The sequence below is a fragment of the Haemaphysalis longicornis genome, unplaced genomic scaffold (assembly GCF_048455015.1).
Source record: "Haemaphysalis longicornis isolate Haplotype H1 unplaced genomic scaffold, Haemaphysalis longicornis Haplotype H1 scaffold_2, whole genome shotgun sequence".
Classification (NCBI taxonomy): domain Eukaryota; kingdom Metazoa; phylum Arthropoda; class Arachnida; order Ixodida; family Ixodidae; genus Haemaphysalis; species Haemaphysalis longicornis.
This window is the reverse complement of record NW_027526295.1, coordinates 270,208,168-270,234,951: the sequence shown is the minus strand read 5'-3', so window position 1 is coordinate 270,234,951 and position 26,784 is coordinate 270,208,168. Positions and strand designations below refer to the sequence as shown.

Sequence of the window (26,784 nt, the reverse complement as noted above, 5' to 3'; positions counted from 1 at the left end):
CTACTTAGCTCCTAAGGAGGCAGCACAAGGCGCGGAACTTGTGTGCGTACATGAATGCCGCGGCCACAGCCACTTAACTCGCTTATTCAAAGCACCAAGTCTGAGTCTCTTGTCGTGAATTTATCGGCAACCCCGTTTCCTTCCATGTGTCAAGTCCTTGGGAACTCATTCATGCTGGCTTCGTGGTGTCCTCTCTGGAATAGAGGACTCGTCTTCGGGAAATGCATAGAGCTGCGACGCTTGTACAACGTAGACTTGCTGGTGATCGGGGCTCCCTGTCGCGACATTCCTGCACAGTGAAGCGAAATTGATGAATGACAAATTCAACTGTGCTCATATATTGTTTCCTAAATGCTTTGATTTAAGTTATGCTGACAGCAAAAATTATGGACTTGAAAACAACTAAATTGTATTAATTTTTGTATGTGCCAAATATCAATACAGCGCTGAATGTGTGGTTTTGCCAGTCAGCCCATGGGTGCGTATATGCATGATCACGTGCATGGTATAACAGCGAGGTCGATAGGCCAGATAAGATGAGTGGGCTGTCCGCGTATTTTGAAACGGCGCACTGAATAAATCATCACTAATTGCTATTTTGCAAGGATAACTTTTGGCGTGTTGTCTAGCGCATGACGTCCGCTTGGCTTTTAATCATGGCGTCATGCTTGGCTTTATACAGTGTTCGGCTGGCCGTCAGCCTGACTCCAAGCGAATACTTTGCAGAAACTTAAGTAGGTGCCTTCGTCCGCCTTTCGCAGTGGCCCATGCCCGGCATATTTCTATCAGGTACATGCAACTCCAAGCGTTGACATGAATACGCGTTCATATATCACCATATCATACTTTTTCCAGTTGTCGTAATTGAAGAAGACCCCTTGCATTACGCAACAGTTTGTTTTACTCTTTTACATGAGGTTGCTGCTATGCTCTGGTTGAAGAATTTGGGCGCACAGAAAACTGAGCAATTTGGGTTCACTCGTTCAGCCTCTAATCTACTGTTATAATAATCTCCCTGATGCCATCACTCTTACCAGATCAAGGAAATACGGTAAATAGTTGAAGAACAAAGACTATAGGCACCCGGGGGTTATGGCCCATGACACATAGAAACATGGCTGCCCCTCTTAGAAACATGACTATATAAAATTGCTTTTCCTATTGCGGCATGCCTGATTTCTGGCAGGAGTTATGCATCTACGCTGCGTTAATTAACATTACATGGTAGTTGCGCAGCAGACAGTTATAAAATATCTACTCACTCGACGGTACCGCCCTGCTTGGCAAACCCGTCCTCCAGGGTTTTCTGAAAGCCCTCGGGAAAAAGCAAGCCCGAACTTGCTCCTGTCAAGCAGAGTGCAGCCGCCACCACATTCGGCACCCACAGCTGCGTCGCGTGACCCTGTGACAAACAGCGCCACACACGTTGCACAAAGGATGAACAAATTACGGCAAAACGGCGCGTCTGCGCACGTGTTTTGCCGCCCCGGTGAACGGTCCAGCCACTTCCCGGCCCCCAAATCGGCGGATCGGCGTTCATCTAGCCTGTTAGACATTTCAGAGCGATAGCTTTACTACGCTAAATGTTGTAATGTCATTCATGGCGCCGCAATGACCTTCGGCCGCCGGCGCGCAAGGTGAGCCTTTCTTATCGCTTCGCTCGCTCGGAGCTTCGCCGCCGGGGTACCACGTGAATAGGCTACAGGGTGAAACAGCTGCTTCACCTGCGCCTTATCACCCAGCGGGGGCTGGGGCGTCGGTGCGTGCGTTTCAGTGCAAGCAAAACAACGTGACTGTGCAAGGGTTTTAAGGAGTACTGACAGGAAATTTTCGTGTTACGTTTTTTTCCGATGTTATGGGTGCTTACCAGCCAGCTAATCATAGAAAACTTAAGAGGGTGGGTCGCAGCGTAAACAATTACAGTGGGCGTGCGCTGAGCGAAACTCGCATAAACCAAAACGTCTCTCAAACGAAGTAATTAAAAAAAAGCTATTGGTTTCCTATAAAATCAGTCCTAAGATGGGCTCGACAATTGAAACACCGTTTTGCGGACAACATGGATAAACGAAACCGAAACGTAGTGCCATATTGTCTTTGTTACTGCCGCTTTCCACAATCCAATCCGATCCGGTGGTCTGGTGGTCCCATCTAAAATTTGAAGGTGTTTTAGCTCGCGCGTCTTGAGAAGGATGATGCTGTGTATGAACAGGGACGAGGAGCACACCATAGACCTAATTTCTGCCATCCACATCTTGGCCCTCTATTGGCATGACGTTGCATCTGCAACAATTCAAAGATGATTCAGTCATGCGGGTTTCTCTAAGGAGATGGCCATAAACCAAGAGTCGGATGCCAACAGTGCTGAGGCGCGCGCTGTTCTTGGTTTGCTGGCTGAGAGATTCGGCAGTGTCATGGTATCGACGAAGTTGTCACCTGCCGTGAGGACACTTTAGCAGACATACTAATGGAAGTTGAAGTAGGTTCCGGTCGTGAGAGTGAAGAGGATATCGACAACGACGAACACCAGAGCACCCCACCATCGACTATAGAAGCAAGTCAGGCAGCAGAAGTACTCCAGCGGTACTTCTAGAAAGAGGGCTGCTTTGAGCATGTGGGCACCCTAAGCAAGAGGAATGCCAACTTGGTGAAGCAGTGCCATTCCAGCTGAAGCAGACCATTTTGGACAGATTTTTTGGGAGTCATGATCCTTAAACGAAACTGCTAATAAATGAAACATACTTCACTGTAGTTTCGTTTAAAGGGAATGTACTGTATTTATAGCCTTATTTATTCGTGTCAGTTGCGATTTCGACAGAGAGAACACCGAGGGAAGGTGCTGGTGACGTCACCATTCTCGTCGCACTACTGCCCGCGCGCCAAGACCAGCCGTGGTCTCCAGCATCCCCATGCGCCGGGGCAGCATTACGTCAGTCCCAAAACCCGTGACGTAATACACACGCCGGAGCAGCGGGCGCCAACCACAGCCGGTGCGTTGGCCCCGTCACGGGCGCCCTCTTGTCGGTAGTTTAGGGCCAGGAGAAGCAGATGGCGTCATGCTGATGCCAATTGCGAAAGGGTATCCATTCTGAGCTTTCTCCTGGACGCAAAGATTAAAATGGATTTAAAATATGTTATAATGAACGGTTACTCTCGAAACCTGCTGGGAGATATCTCCACATATAAAGGAAGCCTTTTACATAGTTATCTCCGCTTCGAAATTTCGTGTCAGTACTCTTTTAACAACTGATATATCACAACACTGCGCTCACTGAGTTTAAAGGAACAAAGACTAGAGAAACACACGATACGCGTGCACGAAAGCACTGCTTTCCCGGCTTCTTGGTGACGAATGCAGTCGCCCCACTGGTGGCGCGCAGGCTGGGCTGTGTGCGCTTGCATTTTGTCGCAAGCGAAAGGATGATTCCAATCATCCAGTGGAGATTGCTAGGCTGATAAATCTAAAGCAAAGGAAACTTTCACGAAACATTGTTTGCACATTTTTTTTGCTATCGCTCATGATTACTACGTTTACAAGTACTAAACTTCAACCATTTTTGAGCGAAGCTTATATTGCTAGTGTTTGATTGATTGTAGGGTTTAACGCCACGACGATACGAAGGCGATGAGGCGCGCCGTAGTGGAGGGCTCCGGATTAATTTTGACCTCCTGGGGATCTTTAACCTGCGCCGAAATCTCGTACACACGGGTGTTTTTGCTTTTTTCCTCCATCAGAAAAGCGGCCACCGCGGCCGGGAATCGAACCCGCGTCATCGTGCTCAGCAGCGCATCGCCTTAGCCACTGAGCCACCGCGATGGGTATATTGCTAGTGTTACCTGTATGTTTGATGTCTACGAACAAAACCTGTCGGGGCTGCATGTACATTTGAAGAGCGGAGCTTTCGGTGTATTTACTATTAACATGCAGTCACCACACAGGTCACACGCTGTTCAAAAGTTCACCTGGACTTGAAAATGTACTTCTCATCACTTGTATATGCACCTTGAATTGATTAAATATTAATACACACCATTTCCGATACGAATACTGCAAGCTTATACCACAAGCTTATACGTCTCATCACTAAGATGTGCATTTTTAGTGAATTAGTTATCAGTAGGTACAATTTTAGCAGTCAAAATAAAACTGTGCTTGTGCGGTATGATGACCGCTATCACCGCTGCAAAGAAATAAAATGTGTCCATACCTTTCACATAAATTCAGTGCCATCTCTATGTGGTGTGCTGAAAAGCCTCGGTGGTCATCCACATTTCACAGAGTGGAATGGTTCATGACTAATTTACCTTCGACGCTCGCGTGTGGTGCCCCTAGCCAATAGCAGCACAAGAAGCAGGAAAGGTATGCCGGAACAACGGCTTGAACCCTCACCAGGTCTTCCAAGAAGGGCGCCACCATGTAGCCGACGTATCCTAGCGTGAAGCAGAAGCCCAAGGCGACAGAGCGCGCAACTGTCGGGTACGTTTCGGTGATGTGCACGTCAACAACTGCGCCGTTCACCGAGGAGCCAACCTTACCCACCATCAGCAGGCCCAGACGAACCCAGGGGTAATCTGCGCATTTATGCACACCCTACCATCGTTACCATCGGGCGTCGTTTTTCTTCGTTGCACATGGTTACGGCTTCTGAGCGGGATATAGGATCTAAGGCGGCAAGTTGAAAGCTAAGTTCCGACCTATGATTACTCTTGTTTTTTTTTTTCAGCATGAACGTTGTATTATTTGGGGCCTCAACAAGTTGTCGGCTTCACAATCCGATCCAATACCATCAGCTGTTCTAAGCTATATATTCAGTACCGCATTTTAATGGTATTAGATGATATTATTGTTTAATTTCATCAGTTACATTTTAGGCACGTTACTTATTTACGTGGTCAATTTACTGCACCCTTAGGCTGGTGCAAGAAGTGTGTGGGTCAGTCTGTGCCGTTTATGCGAGCTCTGAAAGCATGGCTATAGGACTGGCAAACTAGGAACTACAAATCGGCTATCAAACGGCAACATAAAACAGTGCCAAAAATGGCCCTTCTAGCGGTTTTGTCAGTGCTTTTATAATGCGTAGCTCACCTTGGTAACTCTCCGTTAGTGACCTTTTTTAATGTGTAGCCTCCTTTGGCTGCACAGTTACCCGCGAATTGGTGGGTTCAGCTCTAACTTTGAGGTACGCTTTTTCGTGCTGCGAAAAACACCTTGCTCCACCTGTGTGCCTTTCGTAATAGCGCGTGAAGACAAAGCATGTATAGGGGAGACCCTCAGAGCCTTTCAAAACTAACACCGCTGCTGGCAAGGTCCATAGATGTCAACATAGGGCCCACACAGACCCGAGCACACTTAAAGCAAAACACATAAACAGTCATGAGCAAATGAAATGCGAATACGAAAATATGAACCAGAACACTCAAAATTGAAGAATACTGTCCGTGGAATTTCAATAATTGCGCGCTTTTGGAACACTTATAAAGCCGCATTGTCCAGCCTTGTTACTGTAATTAAGCCACGGGTCAATTTGACTAGCGTGGAATGAAATCGCGCTATTGGTGTGTTCTGTTTTATATTTTGTGTGTTCTGTTTCACGTTTCATCAAAGGCGAGGAATAACTGGAGCTCGCTTGATCTAGTTGTGGTATCGGAAGTGATTGCAGGCACAAGTTATCGCTGTAAACAAATACATTGGCTCTTCACACAACGCACCTCAAGCTTGAGTTTATCGCTACAATATGAACGAGTCCCTAAAAGAGGTCTATATATGGACACAGATAAGGTATATACCTCACGCGTTCTTGCCTTTAGGAGGATTAAGCAGCTTCAGTACGGGATAATCATTTGAGGCGCCTCACCGAGCGGCAGGAGGCATAGGGCGACCATGACCAGGGCCTGCACGAGCATGGTGCCACTGATGATGGGTCTCCGGCGGCAGTACTTGATGATTAGCGCGTTGACAAGCCTCACCAGGTACTCAGGTAAGACAGCGATGGTGAAGTTCAGGTATGGATTGCCTCCCACGTTCGCCGCAGACACCGTCATGCGGTACCACATCAGCATGTTGACCACCCTGGGCACGCAACAGTATAGTGTACAAAACAACTTTCGCTTAGAGGGCTATAACTGTATACTACCAGACCGTCCAAGCTTTCAAGGCCTGGTGACGGCGCGCGTAGTGCAGTGCGCAACTACTGTAGAGTTTTAACATTGTAGTGTAACTGTCTGGCGGCTCAAACAGAAACAAGCGCAGAAAAATACAACACGAACACCTGACTTCCGGCTGAACTCTTGATAAATAGCAGCTGACTGGATAGAGCGGCGAAGACAAACGACACCACCTTTCTAAACTGCAACGGGTGTCGCTAGGAAAGAAGAACGACGTGCGTTGCACATTAGGGCTCTTTACTTATGAAAAGCTACTTGAATCGGTTCTAACAAATCTGGCATGGCTTGCCATAGCGACAACATCGCGCTTCGAAATGTAGGGTTAATAATGCGCCATGTGCTGCTTCTTTTCGGCGTATACGTGGGAACTCACAGTTGTATGCTGAACAGCGTTGTGATTTTGATCCAAACTTTTGTTGAGAACAAGTCAGCGATGGTTGCTCTTTTAACGTCCCGTGACTAAAAAGAGAAGAGAAGAGAGAGTGGCTTGAGTATGAGGGGAATAATTGTCCTGGTGGCGAAGGAGGGTGGCACGGAGGAAGGGAATGATAGAAATCGCGGTTCAAGGTTACGCGGTTTGTGCAAGTTTCGTGAGGTCACAAATCATTCGGATTGATAGAGAGCATTTCTAAATTTATGGTTCCGTGAAGATAAAGTGTCACGCAAGCATACATTCATAGGGTCGTCGCAAAAATGACTGATTCCTATTTATATATATTGAGACGCCAACTTCTTTCCTGGTATTCACGCACTAAGCCCAGTTAGCAAATAACACGTACGCTAATAAAGGTTTAATCAAAACCTCTCCTACGCATAAAACAACGACCTCATTCACATTTCGCTATAAACTAGCGAATGTATCCTTTTGCTCATTGCTTTGCTACTCCGTATGCATTAAAAAGTTATTTGACCCTTGTTGAGACCCGCTCACTCTATTACCACCAGGTCTATTACCCCTATTTCATATAACCATTACCACTCCGTTCATATTCCATATTGCGATTCCTATTCTTCCTTAATACTATTACCACTCTTCCCTCATAGGTATACGACGCTGTGCTTAAAGTTGGCGACCTGGTAATACCGTACTAGCATGAATACAGATTATTTTATCCCTAGAAGTAAATACTAGTACCACTTTCCTCCATCCAACACCGGCATCTGCGATTCCGCTAGCTTCAGTATATCCGTACTGAAGGTCATCAGTTGACAGCGTGCTTCTTCTGTAACTACCAAACTTAGCTACTCCTAATCAATGTTTTATTCTTCCCGGTAGCAATCCTGAAGAAAGAAAGAAATATGGTAAAGAACACGCTTTCTGAAAACCAGGGAACACAACAGCGGCTGTTCGCTTATTTTTAAAAGCTCGACCTACTTTATCAACATTTGGTGAATTGAAAATGCTCCAATTTGTCTTAATCACCCAGACACGGCATTCCTCACGCGCTGCTCTCACATATATAAGCTCCAAACCAACTTCGTGAATTCAATTGGTCTGTACCTAACTGCTGTCATAGAGTCAGCCTGCCTACTGCTAGTAAAAACACTCACTAGCAATAATTCATCCCTTTGAAAAAAAAGAACTCACGGCTGCCTTGTTGCGCTTGGCCTCGTCGATGATTTCGTCGACAAGGTGTGGTGGCATGCTGGCTTGCTTAGCGAACTGTGCGACCACTTTCTTGGCCGCTGCAAACCGGCCCGTGGCCATCAGCCACCTGGGAGATTCTGGCAAGAAACTGGCAATAGTGCGTTAGAAAAGCGTTCCAGCAGCGTTCACGGTGAGACTCCCCCCATTGCTTACACCCACATGCTTTAGTGTTCAGCATGGACGCAAGCAGAAAATATTGAAGCAAACCTGATCGTGCTGATGGAAACGGAAGCACGGAATGCGTTGAAATCAGCCTTGTATATCGTTGTTCGGTCGAACTGAGCAGTTGTGGACAACATGCAGCAATCGCTGCAGACACACGCACGCGCAGCCATATCTGAACAGGTGTCTTTGTATCAAAACAAATATTAAATCATTATTTACGTAATCTATCACCCAGGAATAAGGACAAAGAACTTCGGCTACCTTTACTCCAGATACGTCTTTATAGGCTGTGAAAAGATGAGCGCTGGGATGGATTTCACGAGTACCACGATGTGCACGGGGTATGAAGCACACGGACATCATGCAGACTGCCACATAAAATTGTTAGGCTGTGTTTAAACCGAAACTGACGTGAGCTGTTTGTTCAAAGGCAATAAAGAGTAAAAAAGTCGAGGTTAGCGCTGTAGTTACCGCACCTGCCTCCTACTCTTACAGCCATGGTTAAAATCCCAAACGGACACAAATGTGTGTTTTTTTTTCTCTTAACAGCGGTGGCCATATTGTTACCATTTATGTAGACGGATGACGGCAACGAATGCGTCCACTTCTCACGCGTGGTAATGCATCTAATCCTTTCGCCTTGATAAACATTTAAAGCTTCCTTTCTCTCTCCCGTTCACCTTCATTTTTTTCAGGACGACGAAGAGCAGGTCACAGTGTGCACAAAGCGAACCGTTCGATTTATTAATTTTTCAAAGCAAGAAGTCGTTTTTTTTTTTCAATTTACTCGATCATCGCCATCTCCCTAAGTGCCTGCTTTTTTTTCCCCTTTTTGTTTCCTTTCTTTTTTTTTTGCATATGGGAAGCCATATTGGAAGCCGATCAGAAAGGCGTCTTCTGACGCCGTCGCGGTGCGGCACCACGACAAAGTTGGTCATCCAGCCCCGTTCTAATATGCCGATCCAGGTTGAAATTCTTCAAGGAGGCGCAGCAGCTTAAGAGTAGGCGTAGAAAGTACACGCGCTATGGCAAGGTGCCATTGTCGGCCTTTGTCTCTTTCGGTTTGCACTAAAATTCTCCTGTGTATCTGCTGGCCGTTGAATACATATGTGCTAGCGGTTAGTATGCATGATAGGTTCTCGCGTTCATCCACACGCAGGCATGTTTTGACCGCTCTTGTTCGCGTTGCGGAGAACTTCAACGAAATCGAAACTGAAACTAAGCCTACCACCTGGGATAAAACATTCTGTTTTATGTTTGCTAGCTGAGGTCTGTGTAAAGCGCGTGACCAGTCAATGTTCCCGTATACATTTATATTACATATACATGTCCCTGTTTCCGCGTTTGTTTTACAAAAAAAAAAGTACTTAGTCAAGCTTCACAAATCCCGTGCTTCAACATTCCAGTTCCGTGGTGTCCCGAAATGAAGTTCGTGAAAATGCATGGGGCGGCGATACCTGTTGTCATCAATTTGTCATTTTGTGCATTAATAAGCACATATCGCTGCTTCGAACGGTACATTTGTATTCACGGCGCTATCTACTGCCAATCTAGGCCAGCTTGCTGGTATATTTTATTGTCCATTTCAGTGAGCGCGGGAGATTCATATAGGTGTCGTAGGCATATACAGGTTCGGTTTAATCATTAGCAAGGGTACCTAATTGCAGTTTGTAGTATATTAAATTTTCTATATAGATCTGACGGCCCGTCTTGACAGCCTTTTGATTAAAGTAAAGTGTGTGGTATTTTTATCTCCTTTTCAAGTGCTAATTCAATGGCATGCCAATTGCTTGCAATCATCCCCACAACCAAGCATTATCACTTATAAGAGTCATGCGGGGTCCGCATCCCTTCACCCACTTGTTTTTTAATGCATCTACTAAATGGCAACCACAGAATACATAAAGCTTTCCTGAATGATTTGTTAAAGGGAAGCATGAAACCCTTTTTCTAAAAAAGACTACAGAAATGCATGGTGTTTTTATATATACTTTCTTTTTTCTACAACAGTTCATGGCTTTGTTTATCTATAGTCGCCATACAGAATATTTTCAACTTTTGACCCTCGTTCTTTTCTTCGCTTCTCATCACAAACGCCAACATAGGTTTTCGCCACAGCCTATTGATCAGGTACAGTCGTCAAAACTGCTAACAACAACAAAGGACGAGATGCCAGGGTATGCACAGTGCGGAAGCTTACGATAGTGCTCAGGCTGCTAAGTCAGGCTGTGCGCATGCGCTGAAGCACCCGAGTGCAGTAGGGCAGCATCGTGAGGGCCGATAACCAGGCGCCAAAGACGCGGCTGTGGCTAACGTGAGCTGCCACTCAGTGCGTACGCAGGCACCTCATGTTTTGTTGTTGTTAACAGTTTTGACGACTGTACATAGATCTGTGGGACTAGAAGGTATAGTTGCTTAAAGAATGCCGATACCATAGCCCTCTGTGTTGACGTCGGCACAGGCTAAATATTCTTACCAGCACAGTACCAGCAGAGGCGCCAGTGGCACCGCCGCGTAGAGATGCGTGAGCCGCCAGTCTTTGGCCAGGTACGCGACCCACGGCACCAGTACCAAGCCAGTCGTCCAGCCGCAGCCCATCATCGTCGCTGACAGGAAGCGGTAGCGCGATGACACAGTCTCCATCGCTTGAGGTGAGTGTGGATGAAAGGGAGAAACCCTCGCTCAGCAGAAAACTCTCTTTTCACTTCACTCTTTCTCACGTAGCTTTTTAGGGACAGCAAACCAATCTTCAGAACCACAAGGGCAAGCTGGAAGTTTCAGTGTCATTAATGCATTTCGTCATCCAATATGTTGTCAAGCTTGTTCACGGGGTCCGGCCGGTGACTTTTCCCGGAAGCTGCTCACCGCACAATAATGACGTAGGGTCGCCCCGATCAACGATGCCCATGTTTTGGGCCGGAATCAAAAGAGTCACGTGTTGGAAAGCCATCTAATGACTCATCTCGTACAGGGCCTGAATGGCCCATCCGTTAAGAACCTACCGGATTCCACCGCTACAAGGGCGGCTGCAAAGACCGAGTGACAGCGGTATTAAACGAGGGAAAGGGCAGTGAAACAAGGAAAGGATGGTGTCAAAAGAGGAGAACGAGAGGAACGAGGAGAGCAATCGGGGAAACAGTCGAGACGGGTCGCAGTAAAAAGTACAAAGAAGACAGGGAACTTCGGAGCCCGGAGTCTAGCCATTACTAAGGAGCGACGCCACATATGGAAACTCAACCAACGTCCAGCAGAGCCCGCAACGCCACAGCCTGACCGTAAGAAACGAACAGCCCTTTCTTTGAGCCAGCGTCGCCGCGGCCGGACCTCGGCGGACGTCTACCGCTTCGTTTGGGCCGGGGCCGCATCACGCCAACGTATCCCAGTTACTAAGCGAGATAGAGCCAGTTGGTCTTATTAAATATCTCAAAATGTTCATGTTTCGAGACTGAGCGTCCATCTTGTCATGCCTAGTGAGTACTCAGGGTCCGGGTTACCTGGTCGTCATTGAAATAGTCTCCTGAAATTGCTGAAAGTAGCCAGAAAAGTCGCCACCTTAAATTGAAGGTTTGCAAAGGAGAAAGAAAAGGCGCCATTTTCAGCAAGGCGATGCTAGTAAGTACCTTTATATTACCTTTGCAAAAAAAATGCAGAAATTTCGAGACGTAGAAAACCGTATTACAATTCTATTCTTTTGCTGTGGTGCGGGAAAGCGACAGCGGTTGACTACTGTCTACAAAAAAAAATTAAGATATGCAGGTTTAGGTGAAGCATTCAAATAATCAGAATGACTTGGAATTGGTGTTTGCTGCACATTGTGTCATCACTTTCGCTGGTTGTTTACATTCCCATGGTGATTATACAACGTCATACACACTTTCCTTCTGTCTGCATGACATCTTAAGTTCCAGTAAACTACTGGAGCATTATATATTAAACCGATGGCGTTGTTTGAAGGCTTTGGCGCTATTCATACGACATCAGGTGCAGGATATTAAAACGAGCAAGACAAAGTTTGATTTCTTCCGTTAAGTACTGCTGTATGGTGGTCTGTTTTAGTGACTGAATTGTTGAGACCTATTCTAGACTTTGGCAGATAACAGCCACCTGCCTACAAGTTTCTTCTGTTCTGTTTGTTCAGTCTGTCTCGCTGGCTGAAGTGCAATGAAAGGTCGTACAATGCCAACTTTGTGGAAAGTGTGGCATCAGAAGGGCCCAGAAATATATAAAATCAGCAATGCTCGCAGGAGCCAGAATATAGCCAATTAACCGCACTAAAATTTTCGTCGCCACGAGTCTGGAAAATTCACCACTTTGGCGACAAATCGCTACACCTGGCAACCCGCTCAGGGTGCCTCAACACGGCTAGGTCAGCTGGTATACCCCCCAGGTAACCGATAAATGCGCCACTAGCGCCAATTTGTCCCCTGGTGCTTGGTAGGCCGAACTGTCCAACTAAAAAACAACAAAAAAATCACTGATGCTGCTATGGCAACGCTTTCGTTGATGCGCGAGGAGGAAACGCCGTGCCGCTTATCGTCTGCTATGGTCTGAACGAGCGCGCCTGTCTTTGTGTGCCGCAAGCGTGAACAAACACCGCTTGCATTTCGCTTTTCAGATAGGGTTGCTGCTACACATCTTGTTTTCGACAGCTTTCAGTTGCTAATTTGCTTGGACTCTCAGCAAGTGCAGAAAACATTTGTTTGAATATATTTCTTAGTTGAATACGCGTGAGGCAGCACGCCCTGAAGCGTGTTAATTTTGTTTGGGGCACAAAAAGTAGTAGGCGGGAAATGTGGTTCATTAACTGATTTTATTAGCAACGTATGGCAAGCGAAGTTCAATACATGCCACAAAAGCACATAGCTGTGTATCTCGTATAGTAAGTACAAACGTCCGCATTCTGTGTCGGTTACACAAACATAACAGAAATCTTCGAACAATTCGTCGAATATACAAAATTTCTGCAGAGGTCACCATGTTCATTTTCTGTACACAATACAATTCTACAGAAACGATGTTTAATAAAAACACGCGTTTGTGAATAATAAAATGATTATTACGTGAGATGACCAGCTCATTTCGCCACCATTAACAACCGTCTATATTCTTATTCTCGCAAACTTGCGAGCCCAAAAAACCCTTTATAGCTAGCAAATTTTCTGCGCAATTTCGCCATACATCACACTTGGTAAATGGAACAAATACCACCATGGATATCAAGAAACACGTAAAAGCGAAACAAATATTGAGAGTGGAAACAAGGTACGAAAATTGTGTCCTACCACAGGTTGAAAAGCGAAGCGCCGCTCGGCCGTCGCGCAGGTAATTCGAACTTCTCGTAACACGGAATGCGAGCGGTCAGCTGCCACGTAAATAATTTTTGGGGCTTCTTTCATGCTAATAAGCATTCGGAGAAACTGATCGTCGGAACGCTTTAAAGCCAAACCAGTTCGTCGAAGAAGCATTTAGGCACATTAGGCGAACATAACTTCCAAGCTTTTCTCTGGTGGAAAGAAAATGAAGAGCAACCACTCACCAAACCGATACCGAAGCGAAATTTCCGTCTGCGTGTCCGCTGGCATCAATCGGCTCATGAGAAACTGCCGACAAGTAGCTTCACATGCTTACAACATTACAGACAAATACGTTGTACCAAACAAAAAGAAATTCACTGTAAAGCAACAGCAGAAGATGACACGGTCCGCCCAGCAGCTTTTTTGATAAGGATAGCGCTTGCTTCTTCATAACTTTCACTGAATCAAAAGTGTGCTGACCTGCATGCCGTCCGCTGGGAAGCGGAAAATTTTCGCTGTGTTATTCCTTCCCGAGTTGTCGCACCGCACAGCATCGAAGCGCGCGTTGTGTCCTTTTCTCAGTTTCTCTGACATTTTGAGCCCGTTCGCACTTACAAACACCAAAATTTTCACCTTCAAGGCATACTACAAATTTTTTACACGTGCACACAGTGAAAGCGGCAGGAGCAGACGGACAGGATGGCAGCAGAAGAAATAAGAGCGAAAGCGCCGCCCGTCGGCGCAACGAATGAAGCGACTAAATAAATAAATAGGGTGCCAAACAAGGAAACAGCCAAGAACACATTTTATTTCTACACACAATGGAATCGCTTTACTTTATTGCTGGGTATGTTGAAAAGATAAAGCCACATATGCTAAGTTGCTGAATTTTCGCTTGGCTACAAGCGTCATGGCGGCACTTAATTTTGCGATACCGAAACTAGCCGAAGTTTCCGGCCCCTGGCCTCAATGCCAGTGCCGCGCGGGCATTGAGGCACCCCATGCGCCAGTGGGGATAAGCGTGCCTCCGGCGGCGGTTTCGAACCGTTCGGTGTAGTCGGCTGGGCTGTGTGGCAGGGCTCGGCTGGGCGGGGCTGCGCTAGGGATGTGTAAGCTCACTATAGCGGCGGATATTTCACGGCCGCTTGCAAAAGTGGCGTTGATCAAAATTCATACGCTTTCCACCCCCATTATCAGCTCTTTCCCCGCGCGTGTAACTTTGTTTGCGCAACGAAATCATTTTTTCCGAGCAATAACCAGCTACCGTCGGAGCCACTGACGCCACTTCACGGCCACAGCAAGCGCAATGTGGTCACCGCCGGCGGCACCTCCCATTGCGCCGGTCATAGAATTTCGTACTACGATATACTAGAGGGAAATCTGGCGCCAGCGCTTAGGGGAGCCGCACTTCAGCGAGTGTTCCGTCATGTACCGGGCAGGCACGCTCCACTTGTCTTTGGCATGGCTCATGAACCGGCTGAGAAGTTTCTTCTGGCTGCAAAAAAAGCGGCGATATTGCTGCAGAAGATTATTCAAATTTGTTTTGTTATTATAAAGTTGAAGCCAGAGTTACTCAATATAGACAGTTGCGAAACTCCGTTTCAGAATCCGGGTGGCGCTAGCCCCCCCACTCCGTGGAAGCTAAGGGGCAAGTCGACGCGCGCGGCACCTAGGAGATAAAAACGGAACTTCGCTAAACTATTATTATTCAAAATTCTTCTGTAAAATAAAGATTGCTTTTTAAATTAAAACACAATAATTACGTAAAATTTACTTGTGTTTTTGCGGCTTTTTTTTATGACTTACGGCAGCAGCCGCAAGCACTTGAGTACTGCTTCAACGTCCTGCCGACAGACGACAGGCTAGTCAACTTGCCCCGTGCTTGCCCCGGCGCAGGGAGGCAACCGAAGACCGGCTTTCGATACATGGGGCCTATGGGGAGTTTCGCAACTGTCTATATCCAGTAACTCTGGTTGAAGCTCCGGAAAAATTTATTTGTCAGGGATTATTGAGAAGCTTAAATATAAAAGAACGTTACCCTTTTGCTGTTAATTTTGGCTTGGAGACAAAAAAAAGAAGCCGTATGGCTAGCTAAGCCAAGTAGGCGAGGAACGCGCTAGGTGCAATGGCGGCGCCCACGACTGCCTCTGACTGCAGCGCCAGGTTTCCCTCTAGTATATATTAGTATGAAACTTCATGGTGCGGGTGGCATGCACGGCTGCGTCAGTGTGCTTGTCGTGTGCGTGGTGGGTTTGCGCCACAGAAACGCTTCATGCGGTTCACGATTGCGAAATCTCGCGACTCTAAGATTTTGGAGTGAAAACGTTCGGGGAAGAGAATTAACGATCATGCGTTATGAATTTCTATGCCAGTTCAGTGTTGCTATTGCGTAAGCATTCTTAGGTTACTTCCTCCTAAATATGCCAGTCTGTCTATCCGTTTGTCTGCAGCCTGGGGCAGATTAATGCATTCCGTAGGTATTTCTGTCTTTGTTATGTTACGAAGCAGCCATGTGGGGATATGATCGTAAATAGTACGGGGCTGTTCTTTCTCCTTAAAAGGCTTGCATTTTTGAGTTCCCCAATTTTCTTGACATTCGTAGCTGTTGCCACAAGGTCATCTTAAATGCCAACAGAGTAATCCTGATTCGAACTTGAGAAAGTTCCTTTTTCAAGTTGGTGTGAATATGACTGCAAGTCTTACTGAATGTGTAGGTGATGTCCATGTACGCGGAGACCCCGATTGCCATGAAGAAACGCGCAACGTAGTACATGGTGGGCGTAGTAGAGAAGGCAGCCATAAAACTCGCCGCAACCGAGAGCAACAGTCCTCCCATTATGGTCTTCTTCCGGCCAAACCTGCAATAAACGAAAACTACACGCTTGCAAATAAAAGAAGGCGGATGCCGGTGGTGTAGCACGCACCTTTTCAACCTCTCATTTACACTCGGGACAATTCATGAAGTCCATGCATAAATCATTGAACCGATAGATTGACCCATCCATAAATCCATCCATCCATACATCCATCCATCCGTCCGCCCATACGTAAATCCATCAAAAGCAAAAACGCCTGTGTGTACGAGATTTCAGCGCACCTTAAAGATCCCCAGGTGGTCAACATTAATCCGGAGCCCTCCACTGCGGTGCGCCTCCATCGCCTGCGTTGCGTCGGCGCGTTAAACCCTACAATCAATCAAAAATCAAAATCTTTCTCTCGCCAAGCAAAAAAGCAGCCCGCACGAAAGTTGTTCTACGCGAGCTTGAGGACTACATGGCCCCTGTTCTCACATTTGTAGCAACGTAGAGAAAGATAATTGCCTGATGCAAACAATTCTCCACAAAGAAGTATCCCACTGAAAGTAGCAGTTCCAAGGGTTTTACGAGGAACGCTTTTTGCGAAGCGAAACGCGCACATTCGCACATAGGTTGCTGCAGGTTTCCACGGATATTGCAGTGTATCGCAGTGTAGGCAAAATAGGCCATTTCAACTTGAAGTGTCGCGTGTTGGCGAAATTCAGCCGCATGATATGTAGTATTGCATCCTCACGCTTCCCGGTGGCAGTATGTGAGTTTGTAAAGTGTCTGATCCGCCATTTCAACTACGCCTACAGGCGATGCCTCTGCAGGCAAGCCAACGTCCCTCCTGCAATACAGGGATATTAACCTGCAATACCATCTCCGCCCCCAATAATCCTCCCTCCCCCCTCTGGGAGTAAATGTTGCTCTACCTGGAGCAGTCAAGCCAAGTCCTGACCACCTCCCGGTCCCTGGCGCCGCGCCGGCTCTCTCGGCACCCCCACCCCCAATACCTGTTCTCTAAGGACCAATAAATTATCTCTCTCTCTCCCTCTCTCTCTCACTCTCAGCCCAAGCTGATCGCTGCATGCTCCATGCCATGCTGGATGCAAGAACGTACATCTTTCCTGGAGATTGGAATCGTTTTCTTGAGTGCACGCTTGTATACTGCACGATTGATGCTGTAATGTCCGTTTTTTCTTTGTGAGCTTTGAATGTCTAGGAAAGGATCGCCGCAGTACTCGACGGACCACGGGCTGATGCAGCTATCTCGAGTCTGAAATCTGTATTGGGTGAAAATTCTCGTATTTTTGTGCCAAATAACTAAGAGGTTTTCAGCTGTCAACTTTCGGAGATCCCAGATGAAGTTTAATCGTCGAGGAATATGAAGTGCGCTCCGCCAACTTCAGTGGACGTTGAGCGTTTTGCTTCTGAATAAAAATAAATATTGACTGAAAGCAGGCGCAACTATAAGCCGGGAAACATTGAAATTCTTCTCGTGTTTTTTTATAACCTTTCACATACTGTGAAATTACGCAACATTTCAGGCAAATCTTCTGAAATTGTGATACTTTTCGGGCCTTATTTTCATGAAGAAAATAATATTACTTTCCCGCAGCATAACATTCGTCCGCAATGTTTATTTCTAGTCGAAAATATGGTCTGAATTTGAAATAATCCGATGGAGTAAATATCAATTGAGCCTATATTTAATTAAGCGATGGTATTTTATGCCTATATATGCCCAAACGACACTTTTAAGTACCTGTTATAGGCGCCTAAAACCTGAATTTTTCGGGCCTAAAGTTCCGGTCTCTGATTATAACTGTGAGTAAGGGGCATGGGTAGTGAAAATCAGAGCACCACGACAGCGCAAACTGGACGTCGATGTCTCACCAGTCAGAGGTGTGGGACGAAGCAAATCCTCCTACTACCGAGCCTGCGAGGAAGATGCTCTGGACGAAGGAGACCATCCACCTGTTGCCGCATACCATGTCCCACTATGGAAGGCGGCGGGTAAAATTCATGCGAAGGGTTCTTTAAACAAAATGCGGGAAGGAGACACTGAAACACTCTTTAAACAGGCCCAGTCTTAGGTTACGCCGTAAGGGTGTCAAATTGGGTTGCTAGGAACAAGAACACCAGAAAAATGCGTTAAAACACAGTGCGTAACAAGAAACGGGGGTAAACTTGGAGAACTCAGTTACGTCACTGTGTGCCTCAGCGAAAGGTCTACGTCAATGTCCTTTTCCGTCCTTGTGGTTGCTGACAAAGATTTTGACGGAGTTAAAGCTTACTTCAACGCCCAATGAAGTATTGAAACACGTGGTCTGCCCTTGGGAACTCCGTGCCATGTTCTGAAATACACACAGTAGGACCAGCCACCTATGGAAACAGCGTCGAATCCGCCGTTCTTACACTTCCCTGCCCAGAAGAAGAAGACGGAGGGGGGCGGGGGACGCGGCATGCAACTGGATTTAGCTATTGACGCCGCTGTCTGAGGTGCTGAAGTAGTCGCGAACATCCTCTTGCCTGAAAATTCCCATTTTTAAAGCAGAGTGCGAAGTTCACAGACTCGCTCCCGAATTGGTCAACCCCGAGAGGAGCCTATTCTAACCCTTGGCCATTTTTCGTCCTGGCGTTCCGGTAACGCAGTCTTATCACTGTGTAGCTATTATGTACGCTATCAATAAAATTCAAACGTCGTATCCTAACCGAGAGGGAAGTAAATTTAGTGTAGACGAGAACTGTTATCTTGCCCAAAGGCATCACTGCTCAAGGTGAGGTATGAGGAATGAGTAAGGTCGGTGAGGGGTGTTAAATGTGCTCCATATATGTTGGCTCCAGCGGTGCTTTCATAATGGCTTAACAATGCCCTGGTGCAGCACGCACAGTTAGCGACCATTGCAAATAATTGTGGGCTTCTGGGGATGGCTATTCGGCTTACTCTAGGTAAAGACAACTCGCAGAGCAAACTTTCCAGGAGCGTCGAGGGCAGCGTAGCCACAGGGAGTGCCCGTCCATACGCTGGCGCAGCTGTTTCTTGACGCGATTCGAACGATCTCGTAGTTCGACGTGTTGGCAAACATTTCTCACGCCACAAGTACGCGGGATCTTTTTGAACAACAAAAAACTGTGAAGCAGACTGCACAGTATGATTTCGGCTTGAGGAATCGACTTCAGTGGGATGAGGGTGACGCACAGCGGTATAAGATCAGCGCACGGACCAAGTTTCACAACAGACTGACTGTTTTAGGTCTATAACGCCACTAAATGAGTTACGCAATGCTGAAAAGCTTCGACGCAGAGGTATATTCCCGGTCTCGGTCCGCCGCCGGGCGAAATTTCACGGTCGGTTTGCACCATCGGGGATATTTGGCAATCCCTCTGATTTCGGGAACGACTAACTATATCTGCCGCAGCACGCCTGGATGCGAAATTCGCTCCTTTCAAACGATTCCCCCTTAGTTTGCGTGTTGACAAGTTGCCTGGCCTCGGCTGCTTGTTTGAAGTTGATGCGACTCAGCTTTCGCATGAGATTCGCCAATTTATTGAGGTGGCCCCACTGCTCCGGAACATGCATCCAACACACCACCAGGATCGAAGAGGCGCCAGAGCGAAAGCAATCTTCAAACGGTACGGCCAAAACTCCACCACAGTATGCACGGACGCGGCCTCCTATCCCGGGAGGAGAGCTATGACCGCTGTTGTGACTACAGCTCAAGCCCTCCTCACAAGTGCATCAATTCCTACCACCCATGCGCTACAGGCAGAAGAAGTGGCCATAGCCCTAATGATTGCCCAAACCCCTGAAGAGATCATCATTACGTACTGCCAACAATCGTGCAGAACATTCTCGAGTGGCTTCGTCTCAGGCTGCGCCACACAAATTCTACTGCAGCATCCTCCACAACACCGTGTAAGGATTATTTGGGCTCCCGCCCATGCCGACGTGCCCGGCAACGAAGCTGCCCATCATCATGCCCGCGATCTGACGCACCGGGCTAGTCAGGAGTTCTGCGAGCAGTGGCGGGTCTGTCCCCTCTCGTCCTTCCCAGAAATCACGTCACGCCACACTACCACCTGCAGCGAACAATGTACCCTCCTCTACACAAAAACCTCACAAAAGAACAAGAACAGCACCTTCGAGGCATCCAAACCAACACCTTTCCCCACCCAACTAGAGCCACATTCTGGCCCCCACCCTCTGCTCCTCGGAATGCCGCTTCTGTGAGGCTCCGGGCACGCTTTACCATATTGTGTGGGGCTACGATAAGAACCCCAAACTACCCCCCTTGCCCTTCCCCTCCCCTGAGCATTGGGAGAGAGCACTGTCCAGCTTGAACCCTGACTACCCCAGCTTTGGCTGGTGAAGAGGGCTCAAGAAGCCGGACGGTCTCAAGGCGTCCTGGAATAAGGACTCTACCCCAAGGCGAATTGCTTCATAGGGACGTTTATTCCTCCTCCTCCTTCTGCTCGAATTCTTGTGTACCTCTTGCTTAGCGCATACGCTGACTAAATACTTTTGAACAACAACACAGCAACAGAAACTTTGTGCAAATGTTACTTTAAGCAAACAAAACACAGCGCACCCCGGTCAGCATCCATTAATAGTCGCACGCAGGGTACTTTGTTCTTACAGCGATGTTCTTTTCTTCCTTTCGTAATTTATACCACCACTTTACAAAAGGCCGGCAAGAAGAAGAAAGTAACTATTTCCACAAGAATCCCCTAGTCCGGCAAGGCGTCTCGATTAATCTCATTCATGGCCTCTCTTCACTGTAATCCACAAAGCTTTTCCTAACTTTTGGCAGTTGATCACAAAAGTTTTGAGGCTGTTAAATACATTTTCCACTCGGTGCATATTGCACCTTGGGGCTTTGAATATCAGCGCCAGAGAAAACCAACCCCCGAAAGAAACAAGACATGTGAGGTATGTTTGAACTTGCTATTGCATTCTGGACCTTAGTGATAATTTGGCCTATTTCTGGAACTGGCCTATATTATGGGACTATCCTGGGTGCGAACTCGCGTCGTTTACAGATGCTCAAAATAAATTTGTTCTCTTGGCCACCTACAACCATCGCAAAAGTCACTCACCTCTTCGTTCACTGTCTTTCCGTACAAACTGCGGTCGTAAATCCAGGATGTACACGGTTCCAAATCATCCCCGGCTTCATCTTGAACGCCATTCAAATGGTAGCACAGGGCAGTGTCATTGTATTCAATGACAGCGGTGGTGTTCGCCCAAGGGTTAATAGAACTTCCCGAAGTTGTGTTGGCTGCCACCTCCCCATCATCGGTGCAGTGGAACACGATGTTCGACGGAGCCACGAATACGGGCGTCATAATGTTCCACGTCCCGGGCAAGCCACGGGTAAAGGCGAATACAAAAAGGATGATGTGGCTGCGACACAGCTTGTCTAGCACAACGTCCACTGTAGCGGAAGCCATTTCCTGGCAGCTAGCTGTGAACGAAAAAGAAAAAAGAAATGTGGAACTTCTTTAGAATGGTGGAGCAACTCTAAATTTCCCCATTTCTGGTGGCACGGCCGCGGCAGCCGCTTTTCTGATGGAAGCGAAAAGCAAGAACGCCCGTGAGTACGGCATTTTTGCGCCCGTTACAGATCCCCAGGAGGTCAAAATTAAGCCCGAGCCCTCCATTACAGCGCGCCTAATCGCCTGCGTTGCGTCGTCTCTTTAAACCCTACAACCAATCACTCAATCATTTCTGGTGGGTCATTTTGGAGAGGCCCATGTACCTTACGACAGGCGAAATATATCCACGCACATAAAAAAGAGAAAATAAGGCTGAACCACAAATCCACACTGCAACATACCTTTTACACTGAATAACAAATTTCCTCTCCTTTGAACTTTATTTTTTAGTCTTTCTATCACTTTTAGGGCCTAATCCGTGCAATTTACTTTGCCCGTTCATAAAACAACTGCGCTCGAATTGATATCGTCGCTTTTTGAAGGCAAAATATTTAGTGCCCCATTTGGTTGTGCGTTATAGAAAATGACTTCCGCTGCCAACAGTAAAAAACACGAAAATGTCGACATTCGTTCGAAGTGCATAGGTGGACTGACTCGAATAAAGTAAATTGAATAGTTTGGCAAATAATATCAGGTACACTGAAGTTCGTAGGGGAATGAAACCTGGGTCTGCAGGGTAGCTAGGAGCCGAGTACGTTACCGTCACGCCACATCAGCTGTTTTGTTTTTCTTTCGTGGTGTTTGATTCAAATACAGAGAACCATATATACAAGAACTATTTACAAATCATGGCGCTAAGTATACAAGGCGGAACGGGTAATCTGGAATTCGGTGCCCAAACAATTGACAATTCCCGCTTGTAAGGTGGTAATGATACACACCGGGGAAAGCAGGGTACCCATCAGTTACAAAATCATTTCGTCTAGTAGCCTTCTAGCGTAATTATCGTTTGACTAAAGTTAAAAATACCACCGGCTCATTGTTTCTGTCTAACAGGGGTGTTTTGCAGTCATTTTGTTCATAGTAGGCTTTTAGCCTAATTATCGTTTGACTAAAGTGCAACTTGGAAGATACCACCGGCTCAGCGTTTCTGTCTAGCATGCGTGTTCTCCATAAACTGTGTAGGGCCACCAGGAATAACAGGCCATAAGGCACATCACTGCAGGTAGCTGCAAGGTAACGCACACTGCGGGTTGTTAATTCAAATTTATTTTGGGGTATTCGTTGAGGCACATCCTAGAACAATGTAGTGTCTTTGCAGAAGATGAAAGAGTGCCCAATTGTTTCTGGAGCATCACAAAGTCTGCAGTTAACGGAAGACACAAAAATTAAAGCCGTTCCACTCAATGTGAAAGCTGTCGGAAGTGCAAAGCAGTGATTCGCCATAATGGGCTGTTGCGCCGTTAACCGCTCACTGCTACCACTCAATGCACATCGAATTTCCCGCCTTCGCAGTGCTCGCGAGCCCCCTGCCTGAACTGAGCCAGCGGGAGTTTTTCTTTTTGTGCTTGCTTTTCCTCCCGCAGGTGCCGGTGTTGCACTGCCACTTTTTGTCGCTAAAAACCAACCCAACGAGCGTTCCTAACTAAAAAACGCGGGCGCTGCCAGTTAATTACGTATATTTTGCCTCAAATGTACCTGCAGTTTTCTTTGCACTAAACATCGGGAAGATGTACGACAAGCGCCAGCGGTGCACGAATTTCGAACGCTTATGACTATATCAACCGCTTGGCTTTCGAAGCCTCTGGGTTACGCCGCGACGACAGCCGGTACGACGGAACGCCGTGCGGCTCTACTTGGGTCGAGTGAGCGAGCTACAACGACGAGGCGCAGCCCTAAAGTGCTCTGTTCTTTAAAATGTCCTTACTGTATACGTATGTTGCCAGCAGCTGGACCAGACTAGCCTAGTGCGTGCAGCGCGGACTTCATATGGCCTGAAAACTGAACGTGACCGCAGGTTAGTAAAACAGGTGCCCTCAAAGGTCTTTTCATCCTCCGATAAAGGACTTCAGTGCACCCCAACTGTGTCAGACTGATTCTGAGGAAGTGGCGTGAAGGGGAAACTCTGCCTGCCGATGTAAATGGGGCCAAATGGAAAGAAACGAAATCGTAGAAAGAGGCGCAAACATGACGCATCCCTAAGAAAGACTGATACGTATCGTCAGGTTAAGCCATAACGCTTTACCTCTCATAGCACGTGCGCACACCCAAGTCCCCTAGCAGTATCCCATTATACCGCGACGCGAAATTCTTACCAAATGATACCTTAAATACCAAAATTGGAACGATATAAGCGTCGTAAGTAAATCATCATGCTTAAACGCACTAACAAAAGTTAGGTCAAAATATCGAAAAAAAATCTTCGTTTAACAATTCTATATACGCCTATAGAGAGGTATGTGCGTCGCGTGATTACGTGTGCGTGTGCACGTTCTTGTGTATGCCGCTTGTGTGCATCCAAAGTCAAGAATGCAAAGCGGCATACGGGAAGTAGTTTCTCTTTCTTGGACGAAAACAGGAATTTCGTAATGTTCTGAAAATAAAAATGAGATTAATATGCACCCCAGCTGAGTTTACGGGCCGAAGCCTGTGGTAACGCCCCCGGTGCGCTCATCAATTGATATAGAAGTGTATCCGCGTTCCCCTTGATTTTATGATGTATTTATGTGCGTGTAACTGTATCCTGCGTTTAAAAGTGGCAGGTAACCACATTGATAACCACTAATGAAGGGATTTCGCATACACATTTTACTTTCCCTTAATATTGCATACACAAAGAGGAGAACTCCATGCTCCAGCGAACAGAGACAGAGAAGAGTCACGCCTAGACTTCTGCCCGCGTTTCCCATATTTCTATACCTTGCAATCCTACGGGGGACCAGAAAACATCAGGACACTATACTTGTACACAAAATATCGGACACACGCTTCCAGCAACTCGTACGCGATTATACTGTTATCTTGGGTTCTTTGGAAAATTATTCCAACTCCCGCTTTGTCACAAGATACTGCGTGCACTAAGGTCGCCACGTCTAAGATGAGGTTACGCGTGCCGTTCCGCACAGCGAAGTATGATCGTTCACTAACGCTGATATAGATAGGCAAAAACTGTAACAACGTGTGGTGCCTTCCCAAGAATATTTTCAAGCGGTTACTGGTTTTCCGATACATCACTAAACCTTGAAACAGGTGTTCACTGACTAACTGTGACCATTGTGGACATCTGTTGGGTCCGCTGTGGTCTATTGTAATACTTAGCCGTATAATACTCTTTCCCAGCGCGCCACTCACCTGTTTTTTTCAAGCCACCCGGACGAAGGCGAGATGCGGACGAAGAGCTCGGAAGCTCCATCTGGCCCCTCTCTAAAGCCTGAGCAGTGGATCGTAAAGGAATAAACAGCAGCAGCAGGCCAGGACCTGCGATAGCCCACTTTCGGCTATTCCTCTGGATGGTCAACACGAAGTCAAGGTCGAAACGGATGTAATCACTTTACAGCGTCCGCTGGTCCTCCCCGCGAGGTCCGCGCAGATTGTCTCCCGAAATCTTCTCGCGGTCATCGGCCCCGTCTCAGCGGACTCTCGCGGAGGAGGTGATGTGTCGGAGCAGACGACCGAAATGGGGGAATGGCACCGGCGGGATAACATGTTCCCCAGAAATTTGCATATAGAAAAATCAGACAAGATAATTAAACAAAGCCCCCTGCGTGTTAGGCGTCTGTGATGCCGGTGCGCTATAAAAAAACATGCCAGGTCCGTAGGGAACCCAAATCACGACCCGATAACGCAGCCACCGCCTATATTGGAACCCGCGGCCCGAGAAACGGCTGTTTAAGGATAGTGTTTGGTCTCAGGTGGCGCTCAGTTCCCCTTAACCTAATAAATCCCCCCCCCCCCCCCCCGCCGGTTCCAGATCGGAGAGAGATAGCAACAAAACTTGGTATAGATAATAAGTTCAGTATAAAATTGTCGAATCGAAAAAGGGCAGAGGAAAATGTACTTAAAACCGGGCCACATAACAGTATGAAAGAACTTAGTAACCAATTTAGTACCGCGGAAAAGGCGCACCTGTTCAGCCCCATCGAACGTGCTTTTTACAACAACGAAGAGGATTTCAACGCCGTGGCATGAAAGTAGGATGAATTTAATCTATATAGGTAGAAGAGAGAAGGACATGGCGAGATCCTATAAGCCAGTAAAGTGCCGTTAGTGTTCTATAGACTCTATAGACTCTACAGACGTGCCCTATTGAATATCCAGGACATATACTGGAGGAACACGCTCTTGACGCAGAGTTTGTATGGCATGTCACGACAATATACAATAACAAAGTGCAAATTGCATGGGCGGGGTACAGAAACACAGAGTACCGGGAACATTCATACAAGGATGTCATACATTGTCGTTCACGCTTTACGATAAAAGAACGGAAATGCGATTGAGGAGGCTGAAGTTGGTTTAACTTCCTGCGGAAGGAAATGAAAGCTGGCGAAGTAACAGATCCCTGGACTGATGCACACGGACGACAATGGGGTTACTAGCTGGTAATGCCGAATACTTATAGAACATTGCTCTAATGAGTACTGAAAAATCAACGTGTCGGTTCTTAAATTTCAACACGCAGGAATCACGGCTCATTGTGTTTAACAATGAAGCTACTGCGTAATACCACACCAGTAAGAATGTACAGGAATTACCATACCATTTGTTAAGCGGTATAAACACTTGGGGATCTCGCTAAATGGAGGAAACGCCCGCCTTTAATCCACGGAGAATATTTTTAAGTGAAACACCGGCGAATCGCTGTGAGAATACTACAGTGCACTTTGTGGGTGCGATGTTTGAGGTAATACGAAGGATTTGGAAAGGATTAGTGGTGCTGGCACTCGCATTTTTGAATATGCATGCCGTACTATGCTCAAACTCAAACATCATTTTGCGGCAGTAAGTGAACCAGACTGCAGTAGGGCGATTAGCACCAGAAGTACCTGGTATGACAACAAATGAGGCCGTACAGGGAGATTTAAGCTGGGCCTCATTTTAAGCCAGGGAAGTACGAAATAAAATACTGTTTGAGGGGAGCCTTAGAAACTTGGATAATAAAAAAAATAGTCAAGCCGAGGGAACAGATAGCGTGAACTTTCACACCAGGACCTATGTGAACACATACTCACCATAGGATAAAGGTGCATGTTGCAAAAAGCATTGCGAAACAATTGAG

General features: G+C 46.8%; 1 protein-coding gene across 1 annotated transcript; it reads right to left on the bottom strand.

Moving 5' to 3' along the window:
• Positions 1 to 93: 93 nt before the first annotated feature.
• LOC144167785 (organic cation transporter protein-like) lies at positions 94 to 21,642 on the bottom strand. The gene is made up of 10 exons (XM_077696964.1): positions 21,168 to 21,642; positions 17,964 to 18,067; positions 15,973 to 16,127; positions 10,452 to 10,620; positions 7,751 to 7,898; positions 6,536 to 6,621; positions 5,853 to 6,067; positions 4,388 to 4,569; positions 1,263 to 1,402; positions 94 to 289 (listed from the first exon to the last, which is right to left on the bottom strand). The coding sequence occupies exons 1-10, from the start codon at positions 21,519 to 21,521 to the stop codon at positions 166 to 168; spliced, it is 1,677 nt and encodes a 558-aa protein (XP_077553090.1). The 5' UTR covers positions 21,522 to 21,642; the 3' UTR covers positions 94 to 165.
• Between the last annotated feature and the right edge of the window lie 5,142 nt (positions 21,643 to 26,784).